General features: G+C 36.9%; 1 protein-coding gene across 1 annotated transcript in view; it reads right to left on the bottom strand.

Annotated features, from left to right (window-relative positions):
* RNF169 (ring finger protein 169) overlaps positions 1 to 21,659 on the bottom strand; it is a 136,311-nt gene that overhangs the window by 79,090 nt on the left and 35,562 nt on the right. Inside the window, exon 2 of the mRNA XM_003420038.4 lies at positions 13,363 to 13,436. Within this exon, the coding sequence (XP_003420086.1) occupies positions 13,363 to 13,436 (74 nt within the window). The remainder of the gene's footprint in view (positions 1 to 13,362; positions 13,437 to 21,659) is intronic.

Raw genomic sequence — 21,659 nt, 5'->3', positions numbered from 1 at the left:
AACAGAATTCCTAGCCAGAGGGCAACCTTCCATAGAAGTAACAGGCTATTGGGCTCACTAAATTCTTAAACCCTGTTCATGCAAGGGCAGAAATGTCTGTTCAATATTTCTAGCTAATTCACATACCTTGAAAAACACTCATTTCACCACAAAAAAATATTTAACTTGATAATTGTTGAATCTAGGTGATGGGTATATGAGGGTTCATTTTATTCTTCTATCCACTTCTGTATTTTTTTATTATTATAAAAATCTTAAATCCACTATGCTAGTTAACAAACCTCAAACGCTGAGTGATAATAAAAATAATTAAAGGGTTTAGAGGAGTCTATGCTATGAGGATCCTGTTTTTTTATGCTATGAGGATCCTGCTTTTAGTCTTTCAAATGCTAAGTACATATTCCTTATTAGAGTACTTCAAATGTTAACTAGTCATCTTTAGAGTTATAGATTAAAACTAACACACATATATATCACACTATTTCAAATGAAGTATTTTAAAATATATTTCGTAACACTCAGAGCATATATCTCTATCATGAACTTCCAACATAAATTACATGTGTTCAGTTACTTGTTCTCAAATCTCTCTCCCCTAGACACCATGAGGTTCTTTCAAACAAGGACTATGCCCTATTTGTCCCTGAAGTCTTCTCCCCTACTTGAGTTCTAAGCTCAGAGTCTGAGTTCAATAAATTCAACTCTGCAAATATTTACAGAGCACCAGATTCTGTTTTTCAGGCACTATTTTTAGTGCTAAGGATAAAGCCCTGACCAAAAATGACAAAGCTATTCTCATGGGGCTAACATTCTAGTAGAATGCTGTTGAAGTGAATGATGAGGTTGGACAAACTGATCTTTAAAAGGTCCTTCCAACAAATATTTTCTGTGACACAAACCACACCATAATACCCCATGCTTTGGGGAACCTCTCTCAATTCCTCTCTAAGAATTAGCCAGCCTGACAGTGCCTTGAGCACAGGGCTGGTGGGAGGCATGCTGCCTGATGGCAGTTTAAAGACTAGAAGCTCAGGCACCCATCATTTTTCCATTTCCTTCTCGACGGCACTGGGTCTGGGTTATCCGAAATGGTAAAATGGTCCACTATGCAATGACTATAGACAACAGAAATAACTTGTAGAGTTGTAGGACCATACAGCTCAAGGTATTAATCTTTTCCCTGACAGATTACAACAGATTACTCTTATAAAATAAAACAATGCATGTGAAAACATTCAGTAAATTATACACATTATACATATTTAAATTGTCATTGTTTTCTACCATTTTCTCCTTATCTCTGGGCCAATGGTTCTCAAACTGGGATCCCAGGCCCTGAGGAGTATCCACAAGGATAGTAATGGGAATGTTTAGGTCATTCTTCAATATACTTTTAAAAATCTAACAAATCATATGCTTACAGTCCATAAGGTTGCACTGACTAAATACCACCATCTCAATACACAGGTTGAGTATATTTCTGTTGCTGTCTACGGCTTGTTCTTTAGTAGAAAATATTTAAAAATACTTCACACTCGTATGGGAGTGACAAAAGGAATGTAATACAAGCTGGTAAAAAAGTTGGGGGCCACTGCTTCAGAACCATCGCTTCAGAACATGATGAACTTGTTAGATAATCAAATTAGTGGTAGAATATTTCAATCTACTTCGATACATAGAGCAATCAATGTTTTACATCTTCTGTCTGGTTTCCGGACTCTTATTTGGCACTAACATTTATCAATTCTATAGGATCTAATTGGTGACTACTTCTGATGCTGCCCCAAAAAGAATGTGTTTTGGGATAAACTAGGACTACTCTCAGCTTCCATTCCACAACATCCTGAAATCACAGCAAATGAGTTCTTGCATACAAGCCTAACGCATGGCTTCTACTTGAGCAATCAAAGCAATTGATTTCCCCTTACGATTCTTACATAGTTTTAAAGAAATCACATTGATGATACTATGCTCTCTTCACTTTAAATTCTAGAATACCTTTCGATTTAAATGTTACATTTAGAATTAGGCATATCTAAATACTTATATCAAATAACATTTTACAAATTTTCTCCTTTAAGTAAGAAGATCAGGTTTTTGAAATTACTTCAACAGATTTTAAATTATTACACCTATTACATAGAAATACATATAAAATTAATTGCAGGCCTTAACACTGACACATAAATAGAATCAGAAAATACTGCATAAGTCATGTTTAACTGCCATATGGAAAGGGCACTCACGAGATGTAGAAGAAAGAGCTCTAAGTAATTGTTTGTGAACAGAGATAGGCCTTTATAGCCTAGAAAAATAGAAATTCCCTAATCATACCACTAACTCTCCAGCTCCAACTTTGACTTTTTGACACTGCCATTTCTTACACAAACAAATGGTAGCAATGAAGGGTACTTTGTTACATTTTTTTTTTTTTAATTCTAAATTTTAAACAATAATAGTTAATTCTTATGTGCCAGGCACTATTTCACAATAATCCTATAAGCCAGGCACTAGGTGTTCATTTTACAGGCCAGAAAACTATGACACGGACAGGTTAAACAGCTTCACACACTAGTAAGTGACAGCTCAGATTTAACTCAGTCTACCGGCTCTCATCATACTCCACTTGCTGCTCCTCAGCTTAGGGCAAAATAGCCACATCATCTGTAGTATTTGTTAACCACATGCATTGTTTTAAAAAAGTCTGAGATAAACAAAAAAGCTGGGTCTCAGATGTAAACAGTAAATAAGACCTAAAACTCCAGAAAAATATAACCAAGCTTGCAATTTCAAAGGAAGCAATCATTACTGAAAGAGGACTACGTGTGAATTTTTACACAGGTTTGGCTAGAGATGGGAAATTTTTAAAATCTTGTGGCATTTTTATATATATATATATATTTTTTAAGTTATTTCTGATTCTTGCTTGAATTATTTTAGCTTTAGGGGAAATACTGGCATACATGTGATATATTACAATTATATTTTCTATAATTCTATGCAGCCATTAAAAACGCTGACATGGTTCTATAGTTATTGATATGGAAAGCGTCACACAATGTGCTAAATAAATAATAGCATGTATAGTGTGATCTCAAATCTATTCCTTTTTTTAAGTCTTAAGGTTAAACTGTAGTAGCCCTGGTGGCACAATGGTTAAGCTGGTTAAGCGCTCAGCTGCTAACCAAAAGGTCAGTGGTTCGAACCTACCAGCAGCTCCGTGGGAGAAAAGGCCTAGTGGATTGCTTCCATAAAGATTAAAAAAACCAAAAACCCATAAAGATTACAGCCTAGGAAACCCTATGGGGCAGTTCTACTCTGTCCTACAGGGTCACTGTGACTTAGAACTGACTTGATGGCATACAACAACATGGTTAAATTTACGACAAGATCTTTAAAATGGTTATTAGATGGTAAGATTTTCTCTTCCTTCCTCAAACTTTTCTGTATAACCTGAACTTTTTTCTTTTCCAATGCGCAGGCTACTTTTATAAGCAGAAAAAAAGACAATTTATTAAGTCTTACTACTCAGATATTTTAACAAAATATTTTATTTGGTATGAGATAGAATAGTTAAACAGCTGCTGCTAAATTCCCTAAGTTTACTTTCAAGTAGCATTGAAATAATTTTATTTAAACTATTCTCTAAACCATATAACCAGTCATACACTAAGCTTGTAACTACTGATCCTCCTCTGTCATAAATGAAAGAGACAGGGAAAGACTGCATATTGCAGAAAAAACCTGAATAATCTGCTATTCTAATTAAATCTGATCATGCTCTGAACTTCCCAAATGTGTTATTTTCTTTGAGAAGTATGTTACTTGATAAAGTTGTTTCTGCTCATCTGGGTACTTGCAAATAGCAGAAAGAGAAAACAATGGTATCTAACACTTTCAGGCTTTAAGTATCCTATTAGGCTGTCTGCCCTCCTGCAGTCAAAATTAAATCTATTTCAGGCAAAAAGTTGGAAAACTTACTCTTTTGAGAGTTCTTCCTTCTCTTCAGTTCCATACAGTTTGCCTGTCCTTAAAGATGTACTGTGAGAGTCTGTACCTATTTCCTGGTTCTAGAAAGAGGCATGTCAGCACATGCCTAAAGTGAACATTTCCTCAAAGATTATATCATAATACTTCAGAGGAAAGAATAATAAATAAATAAATAATGTAGAAAAAAAACTCAAGAAATCTTTACATAGGTTATTTCTCACAAAATAAGGGGCTTAGAAACTAGATGATCAACAATTCAATAAGCATTTGGACAGTACCTAGGTGCAATGGAAAATTAAAAGATACGAAACAAACAGAACCATCTGGAAAGATTTTACAATCTAACGGGAAACATTAAAAAAAGGAGCAAACAACCTGATTCTCCTTTCAAACATATTTTCAACTTTCCATATAAATACAAGCTTCTTTCAAAATAAGTAAATAAAAATAAGGGAAAAACATATTTTCAACTTTCCAGATAAATACAACCTTTTTTTAAAATAAGTAAATAAAAGTAAGGGAAAAGCCAGCTCAACGTTCAGCTCACAATGCATCGCACAGCCAAACAGACTTAAGTGAAATGTTCGAGTTTTAATAGAATACATTATATTCAACAGTTCAAAGCAGAAAGATAACCCAAGGTATAAAAAATATCATTTCAAAGATAATTAGGTCCTAAAAGCTTATCTACTTTAAAAAAAAAAAAATCCTTCACAAAAGTTCATGCCTGCCTTACAGAGACATCACTCACTTTAGTAATCCACTGATGATGTCTGATTACTCCGTTCTCTGTCTGCAGACTAAGAACTACATGCTTACCACTTGAATAATTTAGTCAGCAACGGGAAGAAAACAAACCAGTGGGGAAGGAGGAAAAAAAGAAAATGGATAGGTCAGCAAACCAATTCAGAGAAAGCTTAAACCACTCATGTGATCCACAGAATTATCAAAAGCAGTTCCTCTTTCCCCGCTCCAGAAACCGGGGAGATAAGCAGTCTAGAAACAAAGGCTGTTTTTTTCCCCTACCTTCAGAGTCCAGTGATTCAAAGAAGACAAACAAGAGCATGCTGGATTATGTATTTCCCAACTCTAACATAAAGCAACTGTTATTTAAGCACATGGTCAAAGTACCTAACAAACTGTATAGGCAGAAGAAACAATGATGTTAATAATATAAGCTTAATCCAACCAATAAACAGAATTTATAGGGATCAATGAATCAATTATTTCAAAAGACAAAAATGACTAACAGTCTTATGTACAATGGAAACATAAAGAGATCAACATTGAAATAACTTCTCCCTAAAAATCATATTTTCATTTTAATATACATTTACTGCAGACTTGTACGTAACAAGAATAAAACAAAATTCTCACCCTTAAACAATATATCAAGATGGAGAACTGAGCACGTTAATACTCTCCTTCCACTTGAAACCCCATAAAAGTGCCATAAAACCCCCATTTTAATAGAATAAGTATATAATAGCATAGAAAAACAAAAATGCATGCCATCATCAGTCAATATTAACCCACTGCCATCAAGTCAATTTCAACTGATAGCGACCCTATAGGACAGAGTAGAACTGCCTGATAGAGTTTCCGAGGAGCGCCTGGCAGATTCGAACTACCGACCTTTTGGTTAGCAGCCGTAGCACTTAACCACTACACCACCATGGCTTCCCAGTTAATATTAGAAATACCCAAAAGATGGAAAGCAGGCTGGTTTTCACATCTAAAGGTTAAAAACAAGCAGTTCATATACAACGTATAAATGGACAATAAACATAAGCTACTCCTTAGTAGTAGTCAGGGAAATGTGATACATTATAATTACAATGTGATTATTTTATCTGGCAAATTAGCAAAATATTAAAAACAATGATAAAAGTTTAGCAAGGGTTTGAGGGAAAGGGACTGTCTTTTACTGCTGGTGGATAGTAGGTTAGTAAGATCTTTTTAAAAGGCAATTTGTTAATATTCATCAAAATATAAAAAGTGTATATACTCTCTGATTCTGCACTTTCATTTCTAGGAATCTAACCTAAAGGGAATCTTTACTCATGTAACAGTCATGAATCACATAATGTTAGTTCAGGCAAGCTTCCAACTGCATATATGTCTGTGGTCTCATAAATGAAAAAATCCAGATTGGAGAACGGGATGTAGCAGGTATAACCGGATGTAGCAAATGCAACAGCTTTCTGCACACAACTCGAGTATCTCATGTCTCTAGAAAGTAACTGCGCTGCCAGGCATATAACGGTACAGTATATTATAACCATAATACACATCTTCATAGTCATAATAAACACGTTACTGGCTTATGTATGTACTATAATGTATTTTTATTGTTATTTTAATGTGAACTTCTCCTACTTAAAAATAAAAAGTTTACCATATAACAGTGTATGCTCTGACTCGTAGGCAGCAGCATCCAATCTCATGTGTCACACGTTTCTTGAGTGTTGTAGCATTACCTCTGTTTAATTTTCTCTCGAACATATTACCATGAAGTGCATCCTGGCTCCCAAATGCAGCAGAACCAGTGCTAGTGATACAATATGGTGTTCGTACAACATCCAAATCACATAACGTTCTATTTCACAGAACATACCGTGGACGTTAAGTGATGCATGACTGTACGTGGGTATTTAGCGTTGCATCTCTTTAGAATTGGGAAACGGGAAACAATTTAAATGATGAATGATAACGAAATGGTTAAGTGAATTATGCCTCACTCATACTATGAAATATCATGCAGGATGAAAAAATACCCAAAGTACCTACATATCTCAGCACAGAAAGATACCTCCCCCCAAAAAAACCCCACATATCGTGCAGTGAAAAAAAGCAATTTACAGACAATACATCATATTAATTTTCAAAAAATCTGGCTTCTTTTAAGTATTTATCATCACCCTGTATCACCCACTATCACTCTTTGTGGTAGTCACTTACCTATCTCTATGTCACGCCCCTTCACTCACAGAAAAACTCAACATGTTAAGTTTTGATCTCTGTCCAATTACTCCAGTGATCATTCCTGGCGATTTCAATATCCTTGAACCCTCTTGGTTCCTTGACCTTCTTACAAATCTTTTCCTCCAACCTATTTCAGTTATCTGCTCCCAAAATCACACCCTAAACCTTGTGATGTCCAAAAACTAAACGACTTCCTATGTCTCATTTTTAAGCCTCCCGCATTTAGACCGGAATCGACTTAACGGCAGTGGGTTTACATTTAGACAACCACTTTCTAGCTTTCCAACTTTACTTCTATACTAGTGAACAATTCTTTGTCACTGCCAAAACTTTCAGTCCATTGACACTACCACTCTTTCACTGTCCATTACATCCCTTACTCCCTCAATTCCTTCCTTAAATAACCTAGGTTTTATGATCCAAAGGTATAAAAACTTCCTTCAAGTCCACTTGCATCTATCATAATTCTGGCAAAACCCCAACCTTGGTTAAACTCAATACATTGCTTACTCCAAAAGTCTCTTAACTGGCCTTACTTCCATTCTACCTCATCTGACCTAGACTGCTAGTGGCCTACCCAGTAACCACTCTCTCCCTCCTTATTAAGAGAACCCTAATTTTCTTCAAGAAGTTAGTGTACCCAGCTAAAATACTGTTTCCCAATCCCTCTGGCAGCTAGAGCGAGGAGTTTGTGACACTGGACTCTAAAATGTAGATGAAGTCACTGGGTGCGGGTTTAGAGAAAGCTCTTTAAAAAGACCCAATTCAGCTGGCATGTGCCCTTTTGCCTTCTGGCCTTCTGCCTGGATATGATGCTAGAGAAGAATCAGTCATCTCATACCACAAAGAGACAGGCACATCTGAAGATGTCTAAAGAGAAAGATAAAAAAAAGCCTAAACCCCTGATGTCCTGAAGCTGCCATATCAGCCCTGGACTGCCTACTTCCAGTTTTTTTGTTACCTAAGAAAAATAAAATTCCTCATTTGTGTGAGTCATTGTTCTGGGGTCCCTACTGCCATAGGGTGGCTATGAGTCAGAATTGACTCGACAGCAACGGGTTTTTGTTTTTTTTTTAATTGTTCATAGTAAGGAACCCTGGGGGCACAGGGATTAAAGTCCTCAGCTGCTAACCAAAAGGTTGGTAGTTTGAATCCACCAGCCACTCCATGGGAGTCTGCTTCTGTAAAAATTTACAGCCTTGGAAACCCTATGGGGCAGTTCTACTCTGTCCTATAAGGTCACTATGCATCAGAATTGACTCCAATGCAGTGGATTTGGTTTTCTGGTTCACCGTTCACAGTAAATACAATCCCTAACTTCTATGCCCATTACAGTTTATTTCCCACGTGGCAACCAAAAATCTTTAAAAAACATAAATCAGATCACATTAATGGCTTCCCATAACACTTAGAATAAATTTAGGCTCTTTACCAGGTCAACTAGACCTTTCCTGATCTGGCCCTTCTATCTCTCCCAACTCAGCTTCTACCATAATCTCCTCACCACCCCTCCACCCCCTACTTACAAACTCAGCTCCAGCCACACTGGCCTTCTTGTTCCTTGAACAAGCCAAACTTGTTTCTGTCTCAGGGCTCCCTGGTGGTACGGTGGTTAAGATATCAGCTGCTAACCAAAAGGTCAGCAGTTTGAATCTACCAGCCACTCCTTGGAAATCCTATGGGGTAGTTCTGTTCTGTCCTATAGGGTCTCCTTGAGTTGGGATCAACTCAACAACAATGGGTTTTGGTTTGGTTTGTGTGGGATGCTTTCCTAATATCTTTACTTGGTTTGCTTCTTTGCTTCTTTCAGGTCTCTACTCAAATGTTGCTTCCTCTGAGAAACGTTCCCTGATCACTCTATTTAAAACAGTCTGTTGCATCTTCTCAAGTTTCCTTCCTACTCTCCTCCAGCTCTCCTTACTCTGCTTTATTATTACACATTAAATATTTGTTTGCTTATTTACTGCCTGTCTTCCCACTAGAATGGAATCTCCCTGAGGGCAAGGGCCTTGGCTGTCTTCTTCAGCACTGTATCCCCAGTACCTGGCACACAGTAGGGGCTCAATAGATATCTGATGAATAAATGAAGAAACATCAGGAGGTCATTTACACTGAAAAAGGCTAAAATGTATATGTAAGCACATAAAGGGGCCAGCTAAGATGACCACTAAACTGCTGACACTAGTTACCTCTGGGGAACAGAATGAGAAGTAAGGTGAGGAGTGACTTTCACATTTTGCTCCACATATTTCTGCACTGTTTTTCTTATGTTAAAAAAGACAATACTACTTGGCTTAGGAGGCACTGAGTTTCTGTTAATGGTGGTGGAATAATTTGGAAACAGATAGTAGTGATGGTTGTACAACATGATGAACATCACTGATGTCCCTGAAGTGTACATGTAAAAAATGTTGAATTGGCAAATGTTTTGTTATGTATGTTTTTACCAAAATAAAACAAATTTTTAAAATAGACAAAATTAACTATAACATATAAAATAGGAGAAAGAAAATTTTTTAACATATTTAGAAATATAAACCTATTCATAAAATCATAAAATTTAAAAGCTCAAAGTAACTTTAGTAAGCATTAAGAAAAACCAAAGTCTTCGACACCAAAAGCACCAGCAACAAAAGAAAAAAATCAATAAATCAATAAAAACTTTTATGCATCAAAGGATTTTACCAACAAAATGAAGAGACAACCTATAGGATGGGAGAAAATAAAGTATTTGATAACCATATATCTGACAAGGGCTTAATAACCAGAATATATATAAAGAATTCCTACAATTCAACAACAAAAACACAAACAAACCCCCCCACCCACAAAAAAGACAAAGAGCCCAACTAAAAAAGGGCAAAAGACTTGAATGGACATTTTTCCAAAGAAGGTATACATATGGCCAGTAAGCACATGTAAAGATGTTCAACATCATTAGTCATTAGGGAAATATAAATCAAAACCACAATAAGATACCACTTCACACCCATTACCAAAAAAACCAAACCAAACCTGCTGCCATTGAGTCGATTCTGACTCACAGCAACCCTTATAGGACAGAGAAGAACTGCCTCATATAGTTTCCAAGGAGTACCTGGTGGATTCGAACTGCCGGCCTTTTGGTTAGCAGTGTAGCTCTTAACCACTATGCCACCAGGGTTTCCTCACACCCATTACAATGGCTATTATCAGAAGAAAAGGAAAATAACAAGCATTCATGAGGATGTGAAGAAATTAGAACCCTTTCACGTTGCTAGTGGGAAAGGAGGATGACGCAGCTGCTTTGGAAAACAGCTCAGTGATTTCTCATAAAGTTAAAGATAGAATTATCATACCACTCAGCAATTCCACTCCTAAGTATATGCCCAAAAGACTTAAAGCAGACACTCAAACAGATACAATGTTCACTGCAGCATTATTCAAAATAGCCAAAAGGTAGAAACAGTGCAAGGTCCATCAAAAGATGAATGGATAAACAAGATGTGGTATAACCATACAATGGAATATTATTCAGCCATAAAGAGAAATGAAGTTCTGATATCTGCCACAACGTGGCTGAACCTTCACAACATTATGGAGAGTGAAATAAGTCAGACACAAAAGGACAAGTATTGCCTGAACCCACTTAGATGAAATGTCTATAACAGGCAAATGTATAGTGACCAAAGTTTATTAGCCAATACGAGGGGCTTAGGAAAGAGGGAAATGGGGAGTTATGACTTAAGAGGTACCGGAAATTTTTTGGAAACGTATATTAGTGATTGCTGTACAATATAGTGAATTGTACACTTAAAAATTATATACCTAAAAATAGTTAAAATGGTGAATCTTTTTACATATATACATATACACACATACATATATACATATACACACATATATATATATACATATACACACATACATATATGCATATATATGAGCCCTGCTTGAACCTAATAGCTTCCTATAACCTGGTTCAGTTCCTGACAAAACTCATTTTTTTCTATAGTAGTCTACCACTCCAAACTGGTTTATTCCTAAAATTCTCCATGGGTAGAAAAATCTATGATCAAATAAAACCTTTTACAATAACTAGAATAAAGGGGAATAAAATTTCTTGTTAATTTTTTACAACCCTTGTAATCGTTTTTACTGTCATAATTACTGATGATGAGTTGTACAGAATTAACTTCCACTTACTATCCATTCACTGGAAAAAGTTATAAAGATATCCCTTCCCTAGGGATTCATCAGGTATCCCTAGGTGGCACAAATGGCTAAGCACTCACCACTAGCCAAAAGGTTGGTGGTTTGAACCCCCCCTCAGACAGGCCTGGTGACCTGCTTCTGAGAGATCACAGCCTTGAAAACCCTACGGAGCAGTTCTACTTTGCACACATGGAGTTGCCATCAGTTGGAATTGAGTTGACAGCAATTAACAACAACAGGGACTCATCCAGATAATTATGAATTTATTTTGCTTTGTTTCAGAAAACAGGCATTCTAAGAGACATCTTTATCTCCAGTGGTTCCCCATCCAAATGTTTAGTGCCTTTTAGTTTTTTGGCAACTTTTTTGAGGCATATTTTACATATCATATAATTCAACCTTTTTAGGTACATAATTTAATGATTTCTAGTAAACTTCCCAAGTTGTGCAAAATCAGTTTCATCACTCTAATAAAATCTCTCATACCCATTTACTGTTAATCCCTGTTCCCATCTCCTGGTGTAGTCAACCAATAATCTATTATCTGTCTCTACAGATTTGCCTATTCTGGGTGTTTTATATAAATCTAATCATACAATATGTAGTTTCTTGTGTCTTGCTTCTTTCACGTAGCATCTTTTTGAGGTTCATCCATATCTTAGCAGGTATCAGTGGATCATTCCTTTTTATTGCTTAAAAGTACTCCATTGTATGGATATACCACATTAGTGCCTTTTGATTTTAATTTTCCAGATCGTACAATGGATGAAGGATAACTTGCATGGTTGCGGGGGCAGGCAGGGACCTATAGCTAGCTTCTATTTGACCCATTTGACAATCCAGTTTATACCTGATGAGAACACCCTAGCTTGACACATTATACCATCAGTCCCTTTTAAAGCCACCTTCCCATCCCTTCCTCCTAACAGGAACAGAAGTTCTTTCTCTCTCCCAAGGCTTATAAAAACCTCTGCTCTTACTATGCCTTCTGCTTTACTGCCTTTTTCTACCTCTAAATCCTTGTTTTTTCTCTTTAAGACTATCTTCAAAGGGAAAGCTTTAAAGTTTCCATGTTCTCAAAGTTTCTGAAAAGGTGTATTAGAACTAAGTAACTGCATATTGTAGAATTTTATTTAGGAGGAATCTGTGGTTCTTTTAATGTGGTCCCTGAACGTAATTTCTTTCCATGTAGAAAAAGCTTTGAAAAAAAAAACAAAAAACCCCACACTACAAATCTAAGTGCAGCACGAGGATCCAAGTGAACATGTGACGCCCTCATTTAAAAAGGAAGGTCAAAGGATATGTAGTAATTAAGTACAGTTTTCCACTATCTTTTCTCTTTAATGTGACTTTGTTAAATTTCAATTTTTCATTCTGTATAAAATGCCACAATAACATTGTTGTCTTGCTGTTCTTGTATGATAACACCTGCTTCAGATTAAGTAAATTTAAATATCTACATATAGAATAATTACCTAATCAATTATAAAGATGACTGAGAGTTAGTGGTGCACAGAAGGCTGGGGAAAAATAATTCAAATCCAGCAACGTATTTCTAATCACTAAACTTTTAGAAGCCTTAATTCTCTAGGTGATTCCCAGACAATTTGTTTGAAAACATCAAAAATACAATGATATGGATACAGTCTGAACCTTTCCCAAAAGCAAATGTTCTCCAACTAGGAAGTACCCCCTTATTGGCCTAAGTTACAGTTTTTTTCTGGAATACCTTACAGAGTGAAAGCAATAAACGATAATATCAGCTACATGTAATTAGAGGAGCCTTGCAAGACAAGGAAAAATAATATAAGCTATTATGATTAAGGGCACTTGTTCAACATGCCAAGAGTAACTCTCTTGGTGGCCAGTTATTGCAGCACGTGTGTGAAAAGCCTTGTGAGCTACATTTTCACATCTGAAATGGCAGCTGAAAGGAGTTCTTAGTTGAGGTTTACTCTACTTCCATTATAGTTACCCAATCTAACCCAGCAGAATATAAGGTAGCGTGGGATAAAGACAGGCTCTGCATTGTAAATAAGAAAACCAAACCACATCAGGTGCCATAAAGTGGAGTCGATTCCTACTCATGGTGACCCCATGAGCTGCAGAGCAGAACTATGCTCCTCACCAAGCATTCTTTAATTTCATTATCAATTTAAGAAAATGAATGTCACAATAATTTGTATACTCTACCTTTCTCAGACTTTCATATTCTTCACGAAGCTCCCCAGGCTTGCTTAATTTGATTGGTGCTCTGAATATAAACTCTGGAGGAAAGGAAAAAGAAAACACTTTTTAACGGGCCTTTCTAGGAAGGAACATTTTCCCACTGCTCCCCACACATTATAAACCACATGAAAAACTGTGGCCATTTTAATTTGCATATTCATTCATTTAACAAATATTTACTAAAGGTTACAAACCAGGGACTGTTCTAAGCACTGGGAGAAGCACTGAAGAAATAAAGTCCTTGCTCTCATGGAGTTTACAATTTTGTGGAGGGAAACTGATAATAAGTGTGTATATGATACAACTGGTAGTACTAAGTGCTATGGAGGAAGATAAAATGTAGGGTGGAGGAAAAAGGTTATTTTGTATAGGGTGGTCTGGAAGAGCCTCACTGATAGAGCAACATGTCAAAAGACCTAAAGGAAAAACTGTATCTAAAGCTATTAGTTCAAAGTTACCAAGTAACATTTTAAATGAGTTAAAAGTTTTATTCCTAGTACCCTATTTTTCTATTTCTTTCTTAACACTGACAGCAAAATATTTCCTAAAATCAGGTCATATCAACTCATTTTTATCCTCAAAAACCTTTAGTGGTTTCAATCAGCCTATAGAATAAAGTCAAAATTCTTCAACAAGTCATACGAGGTTCTCCAGAGACTGATCACAACTTTATCTTTCTAAAGCACTGTTACCTCTCTCCACCTACGACTATCCCGGTACTATACATATGCCATGTATTTTTAAGGCTTTTTGCTGTTTTCTCAGCTGAAATTCTGTCTTCTCCCCTTCTCTGTTTATATTTTTATATTGGAGACATTCGGGCACACAATACACGTTGGGTACATAACAATAAACAGATGACAATGATTAAACAACAGGAATAAAATATAAGCCCTAAATCAAAAAAAGGGCGGGGGGGAGTACACACTTCTGACTCCTTAGGTACATAACATTTCTATATACCCTTGGAATCAACTCGACAGCAGCAGATTTTTTGGTTTTGCTATGTATATTTAGTGGTCTAAATATAGTGTTGATTTTAAGATTAATAACTCTACGGAGCCCTGGTGATGCAATGGTTAAGAGCTCAGCTGCTAACCTAAAAGTTGGCATTTCAAATCCACCAGCTGCTCCTTGGAAACCCCATAGGGCAGTTCTACTCTGTCCTATAGTATAGGTTGCCATGAGTAGGAATCGACTCGATGGCAAACAGTTTAATAACTCTACATCCCATTAAGGTTGGTAAATATTTGTTTTAGATAAGAAGTAGGTGGCTCAAAAAGTTGCCTTTTGTCCTTGTTCAACTGTCTCAACTATGTTAGAAAGTAAGACTCTTACTTAGTATACCTGAGGAATGTGGAAAGATACTTAGAAGCATTGGACCTAATGCAAAAAACAGTCACTTGAAGCTCTACTGAGTACTACAGAATTATTAGCCTCTGGGTTTGAGAGGTAAACATTCCATCACCTTAACCCACTTGAAAAAAAAAAAAAGTCCTGATGATTCTTTTAGCCATATCCCTTAAGCATATTTCAATTACGAACAAATAATGTTTAAAATTAGATGCTTTAAAATTAAAATTAATAATGGTAATGAACACTGAATCACTACAATGAATAAAACATTTAAAGAGCGTATACCAAACCAAACCCACTGCTGTCAAGTCAATTCTGACTCATAGTGACCCTACACAACAGAGTAGAACTGCCCCCAAAGGGTTGCCAAGGAGCTGCTGGTGGATTTGAACTATTGACCTTTTGGTAAGCAGCCGGATGGATCGGATGGATTGCTTAACCACTGCATTAAAAAAAAAAAAAAAAAAGTTAAATGTTACACACATATCGCATTTTTACGCAAATAACATGCGCCTTGCCAACCACTCCCTCCCCCATGAGGTATTTTCATAAGCCCTCCATGCCAATTTTTTTCTATCTGAGGAATGAAGGCTACAGACTAGATAACTTCTAAAGTGAATGATCTGGTAACAACATTTTTATTTTCCTTTCATTTCCCACTCAGTAGGTTTCTTTAAATTCTGAAAAACTCGAAGTTTAATACTATGAGTAAAATGCTATTATGACTGTAAACTTAGAGTAAGCTATAACATCAAAATGATTTATTTGAAACTTTCTGAAACACAGCTTTTCAATCTACGTGGACTATATGAGAAACTGACCAGAAAAAGGCCAGAAAAATGAAAATCTCCCTTTTTAATTAAACCCTTTCACAATGTCTCTTAAAGCCGAATGGAGGGCATGCATACATTCAACATTACTAATTATACTAAGACACTTATCATTATTAATCTCTCAGGTTCCCTATTTTTAATAAAGAACAAATAATCATTTGCAATAAAACGGTTTCTATCTTCTGACATGGAACTTTGCTTTTCTTGTCTCTTTATTTCCTTGCACCTTCCAAAGGTCACATGTCAACTTCCTCCACCCCAAAAGAGGAAACTGTGGTTGAAACGCCTGTAGTACTATCACAAAAGGAGAGCAACAAGAAGTCAAGTTAGAACCAGAAACGGCAACACCATCCTTCTTAGTCCAGAGGAGTCAGGCGCAAACCCAACCAAGTCCTCCATCGGCTTTTACAGGGATTTCCAAGTGTTTCAGTAGCACAGAAACGATCACTCACCTTTCCTTCACCTCACAGAAAACAAACTCTAGAAATTGCGGTAGGTGTCATTGAGATGCTGAATATCTTGACACCTGTAAATGAATCCAATGGTTGAAGTATTTTCATGATGCCTGTCCTCTGATTACTACTTTGTTTAACAGGAAAAGAAACTAAGAATATGATGCCCTAAGAATGACACACACTTGTGACCAGTAACTTAAGCTGAGTATTGCATTTAGCCTAATATGAACTGTGGGAACAACTACACTTCCCTGAAGGTACTTCCTTAAAGATCCTTCCTGAATAAGGATTGTCTGTGGGGTGGGGTAACTGATTATTAATAAAAGCAAACAGAAATTCATAGAATGCAACGAGAATGAAAATACTTCCTATCAAAACCTCTGGGACACAGCAAAAGCAGTGCTCAGAGGTCAATTCATATCGATAAATGCACACATACAAAAAGAAGAAAGAGCCAAAATCAGAGAACTGTCCCTACAACTTGAAGAAATAGAAAGTGAGCAACAAAAGAATCCATCAGGCACCAGAAGAAAACAAATAACAAAAATTAGAGCTGAACTAAATGAATTAGAGAACAGAAAAACAATTGAAAGAATTAACAAAGCCAAAAGCTGGTTCTTTGAAAAAATTAACAAAATTGATAAACCATTGGCCAGACTGACTAAAAAAATACAGGAAAGGAAACAAATAACCCGAATAAGAAAAGAGATGGGCCACATCACAACAGACCCAACTGAAATTAAAAGAATCATATCAGATTATTAGAAAAATTGTACTCTAACAAATTTGCAAACCTAGAACAAATGGATAAATTCCTGGAAAAACACTACCTACCTAAACTAACACAATCAGAAGTAGAACAACTAAATAGACACATAACAAAAAAAGAGATTCAAATGGTAATCAAAAAACTCCCAACAAAAAAAAGCCCTGGCCCAGATGGCTTTACTGCAGAGTTTTACCAAACTTTCAGAGAAGAGTTAACACCACTACTACGAAAGGTATTTCAAAGCAAAGAAAATGACGCAATACTACCTAACTCATTCTATGAAGCCACCATTTCCCTGATATCAAAACCAGGTAAAGACATCACAAAAAAAGAAAATTACAGACCTATATCCCTCATGAACATAGATGCAAAAATCCTCAACAAAACTCTTGCCAATAGAATTCAACAACATATCAAAAAATTAATCCACCATGACCAAGTGGGAATTATACCAGGTATGCAAGGCTGGTTTAGTATTAGAGAAACCATTAATGTAATCCACCATATAAATAAAAATAAAGACAAAAACCACATGATCTTAGCAATTGATGCAGAAAAGGCATTTGACAAAGTCCAACAACCATTTATCATAAAAACTGTCAGCAAAATAGGAATTGAAGGAAAATTCCTCCACATAATAAAGGGCATCTATACAAAGCCAACAGCCAACATCACTCTAAATGGAGAGAGCCTGAACGCATTTCCCTTGAGAACAGGAACCAGACAAGGATGCCCTTTATCACCGCTCTTATTCAACGTTCTGCTAGAGGTCCTAGGCAGAGCAATTAGGCTAGAAAAAGAAACAAAGGGCATCCAGATTGGCAAGAAGGAAGTAAAATTATCTCTATCTGCAGAAAACATGATCTTATACACAGAAAACCCTAAGGAATCCTCCAGAAAACTACTGAAACTAATAGAAGAGTTTGGCAGAGTCTCAGGTTATAAGAGAAACATACAAAAATCACTTGGATTCCTCTACATCAACAAAAAGAACATCGAAGAGGAAATCACCAAATCAATACCATTCACAGTAGCCCCCAAGAAGATAAAATACTTAGGAATAAATCTTAGCAAAGATGTAAAACACCTATACAAAGAAAACTACAAAGTACTACTACAAGAAACTAAAATGGACCCAATGAAGTGGAAAAACATACCTTGCTCATGGACAGGAAGACTTAACATAGTAAAAACGTCTATTCTACCAAAAGCCATCTGTACATACAATGCACTTCCGATCCAAATTCCAACGATATTTTTTAATGTGATGGAGAAACAAATCACCAACTTCATATGGAAGGGAAAAAAGCCTCAGATAAGTAAAGCATTACTGAAAAAGAAGAAGAAAGTGGGAGGCCTCACTCTACCTGACTTCAGAACCTATTATACAGCCACAGTAGTCAAAATAGCCTGGTACTGGTACAACAACAGGCACACAGACCAATGGAACAGAATTGAGAACCCAGATATAAATCCATCCACGTATGAGCAGCTGATATTTGACAAAGGCCCAGTGTCAGTTAATTGGGGAAAAGATAGTCTTTTTAACAAATGGTGCTGGCATAACTGGATATCCCTTTGCAAAAAAATGAAACAGGACCCATACCTCACATCATGCACAAAAACTAACTCCAAGTGGATCAAAGACCTAAACAGAACGACTGAAACGATAAAGATCATGGAAGAAAAAATAGGGACAACCTTAGGAGCCCTAATACAAGGCATAAACAGAATACAAAACATTACCAAAAATGACAAAGAGAAACCAGATAACTGGGAGCTCCTAAAAATCAAACACCTATGCTCATCTAAAGACTTCACCAAAAGAGTAAAAAGACCACCTACAGACTGGGAAAGAATTTTCAACTATGACATCTCCAACCAGCGCCTGATCTCTAAAATCTATATGATTCTGTCAAAACTCAACCACAAAAAGACAAACAACCCAATCAAGAAGTGGGCAAAGGATATGAACATACACTTCACTAAAGAAGATATTCAGGCAGCTAACAGATACATGAGGAAATGCTCTCGATCATTAGCCATGAGAGAAATGCAAATGAAAACTACGATGAGATTCCATCTCACTCCAACAAGGCTGGCATTAATCCAAAAAACAGAATAAATGTTGGAGAGGCTGCGGAGAGATTGGAACTCTTATACACTGCTGGTGGGAATGTAAAATGGTACAACCACTTTGGAAATCTATCTGGCGTTATCTTTAACAGTTAGAAATAGAACTACCATACAACCCAGAAATCCCACTCCTCGGAATATACCCTAGAGAAATAAGAGCCTTCACACAAACAGATATATGCACACCCATGTTTATTGCAGCTCTGTTTACAATAGCAAAAAGCTGGAAGCAACCAAGGTGTCCGTCAACGGATGAATGGGTAAATAAACTGTGGTATGTTCACACAATGGAATACCACTCATCGATAAAGAACAGTGACGAATCTGTGAAACATTTCATAACATGGAGGAACCTGGAAGGCATTATGCTGAGCGAAATTAGTCAGAGGCAAAAGGACAAATATTGTATAAGACCACTATTATAAGACCTTGAGAAATAGTATAAACTGAGAAGAACACATACTTTTGTGGTTAGGAGGAGGGGAGGGAGGGAGGGTGGGAGAGGGTTTTTTACTGATTAGTTAGTAGATAAGAACTGCTTTAGGTGAAGGGAAGGACAATACTCAATACAGGGAAGGTCAGCTCAACTGGACTGGACCAAAAGCAAAGAAGTTTCCGGGATAAACTGAATGCTTCAAAGGTCAACGGAGCAAGGGCGGGGGTTTGGGGACTATGGCTTAAGGGGACTTCTAAGTCAACTGGCAAAATAATTCTATTATGAAAACATTCTGCATCTCACTTGAAATGTGGCGTCTGGGGTCTTAAATGCTAACAAGCGGCCATCTAAGATGCATCAATTGGTCTCAACCCACCTGGATCAAAGGAGAATGAAGAACACCAAGGTCACACGATAACTAAGAGCCCAAGAGACAGAAAGGGCCACGTGAACCAGAGACCTACATCATCCTGAGACCAGAAGAACTAGTTGGTGCCCGGCCACAATCGATGACTGCCCTGACAGGGAGCACAACAGAGAACCCCTGAGGGAGCAGGAGATCAGTGGGATGCAGACCCCAAATTCTCACAAATAGACCATACTTAATGGTCTGACTGAGACTAGAGGAATCCCGGCGGTCATGGTCCCCAAACCTTCTGTTGGCCCAGGACAGGAACCATCCCCGAAGACAACTCATCAGACATGAAAGGGACTGGACAGTGGGTAGGAGAGAGATGCTGATGAAGAGTGAGCTATTTGTATCAGGTGGACACTTGAGACTGTGTTGGCATCTCCTGTCTGGAGTGGGGGTGAGAGGATAGAGAGAGTTGGAAGCTGGCAAAATTGTCACGAAAGGAGAGACTGGAAGAGCTGACTCATTAGGGGGAGAGCAAGTGGGAGTACGGAGTAAGGCGTATATAAACTTATACGTGACAGTTTGACTTGATTTGTAAACGTTCACTTGAAACTTAATAAAAGTTAATAAAAAAAAAAAAAAAGGAAACAAACTACATTTTGCTATTTGTACCAAAACCCTCAGGAATTAAATGTCATTGTCAAAGCACCCACACTCAATGCAAAATCAGAAAAAGAACCTCACTCAACTGTATTGGGAAGATGCTACTCTAAAAACTCTCAAATGCAAAAGTACCCTGATACTTGGTTATGCTTGAGTTTTCACCTTGCAGGTTCAATTTCTCACCAGTACAGCGGAATGAAAAATAACTTTGGGCCTAGAGTCCCAAGACACAGATCCTAATTTGGATACTCCCACTTGCAAGCTATCTGTCTTTGGGCAAATAAAAAATCTCTTTGCACTTGAGCTTCCTCATCTGTAAGTTGGTAATTAATACAGCCATAGCTCAAACCTATAAAAAAAATAATAATGAATTTGAAAGCTTTTCAACTGTTCAGCATTTGGTGAACTATTTATCACTATACAAATAGATGGTTATATTAATATCTGCTTTAAAATAGTTAACTGAGGACTATATATTTTCTTTAAACATACAGAGATAATTTTCTGTAATCAAGAGTTAGTTATACACCATTTATATTTCACTATAACATAACAGGCCATCTACACGACCTGCCCTCTGCCTCCTCCTACAGCTTCATCTCATTTCACTCCTTGCCTCATACTTTCCAACCCATAAACAGCTTATGGTTCCTCAACCAAAGTATGCTATTTATGCCTCCATGCCTCTGCCTGACATGCCCAAATCTACCATTCTGAGTCTCCACAGCCACCTTTGTACCAAGCTAGAAACAATTCCTCCTTAAAACTCTACTTAAATTTCTGCAGGACATAAAATAATCAAAGCCAAAAGATAAACTTGAAAAAAATACACATGCTATACACATAGTAGATGGCTAATTTCCACCTCTGTCACTATCACCATACCACCATCACTGCCAGGACTGGCAGTTATGTACACTTATTATGTACCAGGCTTGACTGTAAGCATTTGATTTTGTATTAACTAATCTAATCTTCAAACAATCCTATTATGGTAGGTGCTGTTACAACCACCATTTTAAAGATGAGAAAACAGAGGCACAGAGAGTTTAAGAAACTTACCCAAGCTACACTGCTGTAAATGAAAGAGTTATGATTTAAACTGAGGCACTCTGACTCCAGGGTCTATACTCTTACCCCCTATGCCTAATTACCTCTTTATAGATACAATATAGGCAATTCAATAAAAGTGCCTAACAAGCTCATGTAACAATGGGCAAGGGGCACAAACAGGCAATTTATGGAAAAATAAATTCAG

This window comes from Loxodonta africana, chromosome 7 (genome assembly GCF_030014295.1).
Source record: "Loxodonta africana isolate mLoxAfr1 chromosome 7, mLoxAfr1.hap2, whole genome shotgun sequence".
In the NCBI taxonomy this organism is placed as follows: Eukaryota; Metazoa; Chordata; class Mammalia; order Proboscidea; family Elephantidae; genus Loxodonta; species Loxodonta africana.
Note: the sequence above shows the minus strand (reverse complement) of the source record. Positions and strands in the feature narration are given on the sequence as shown.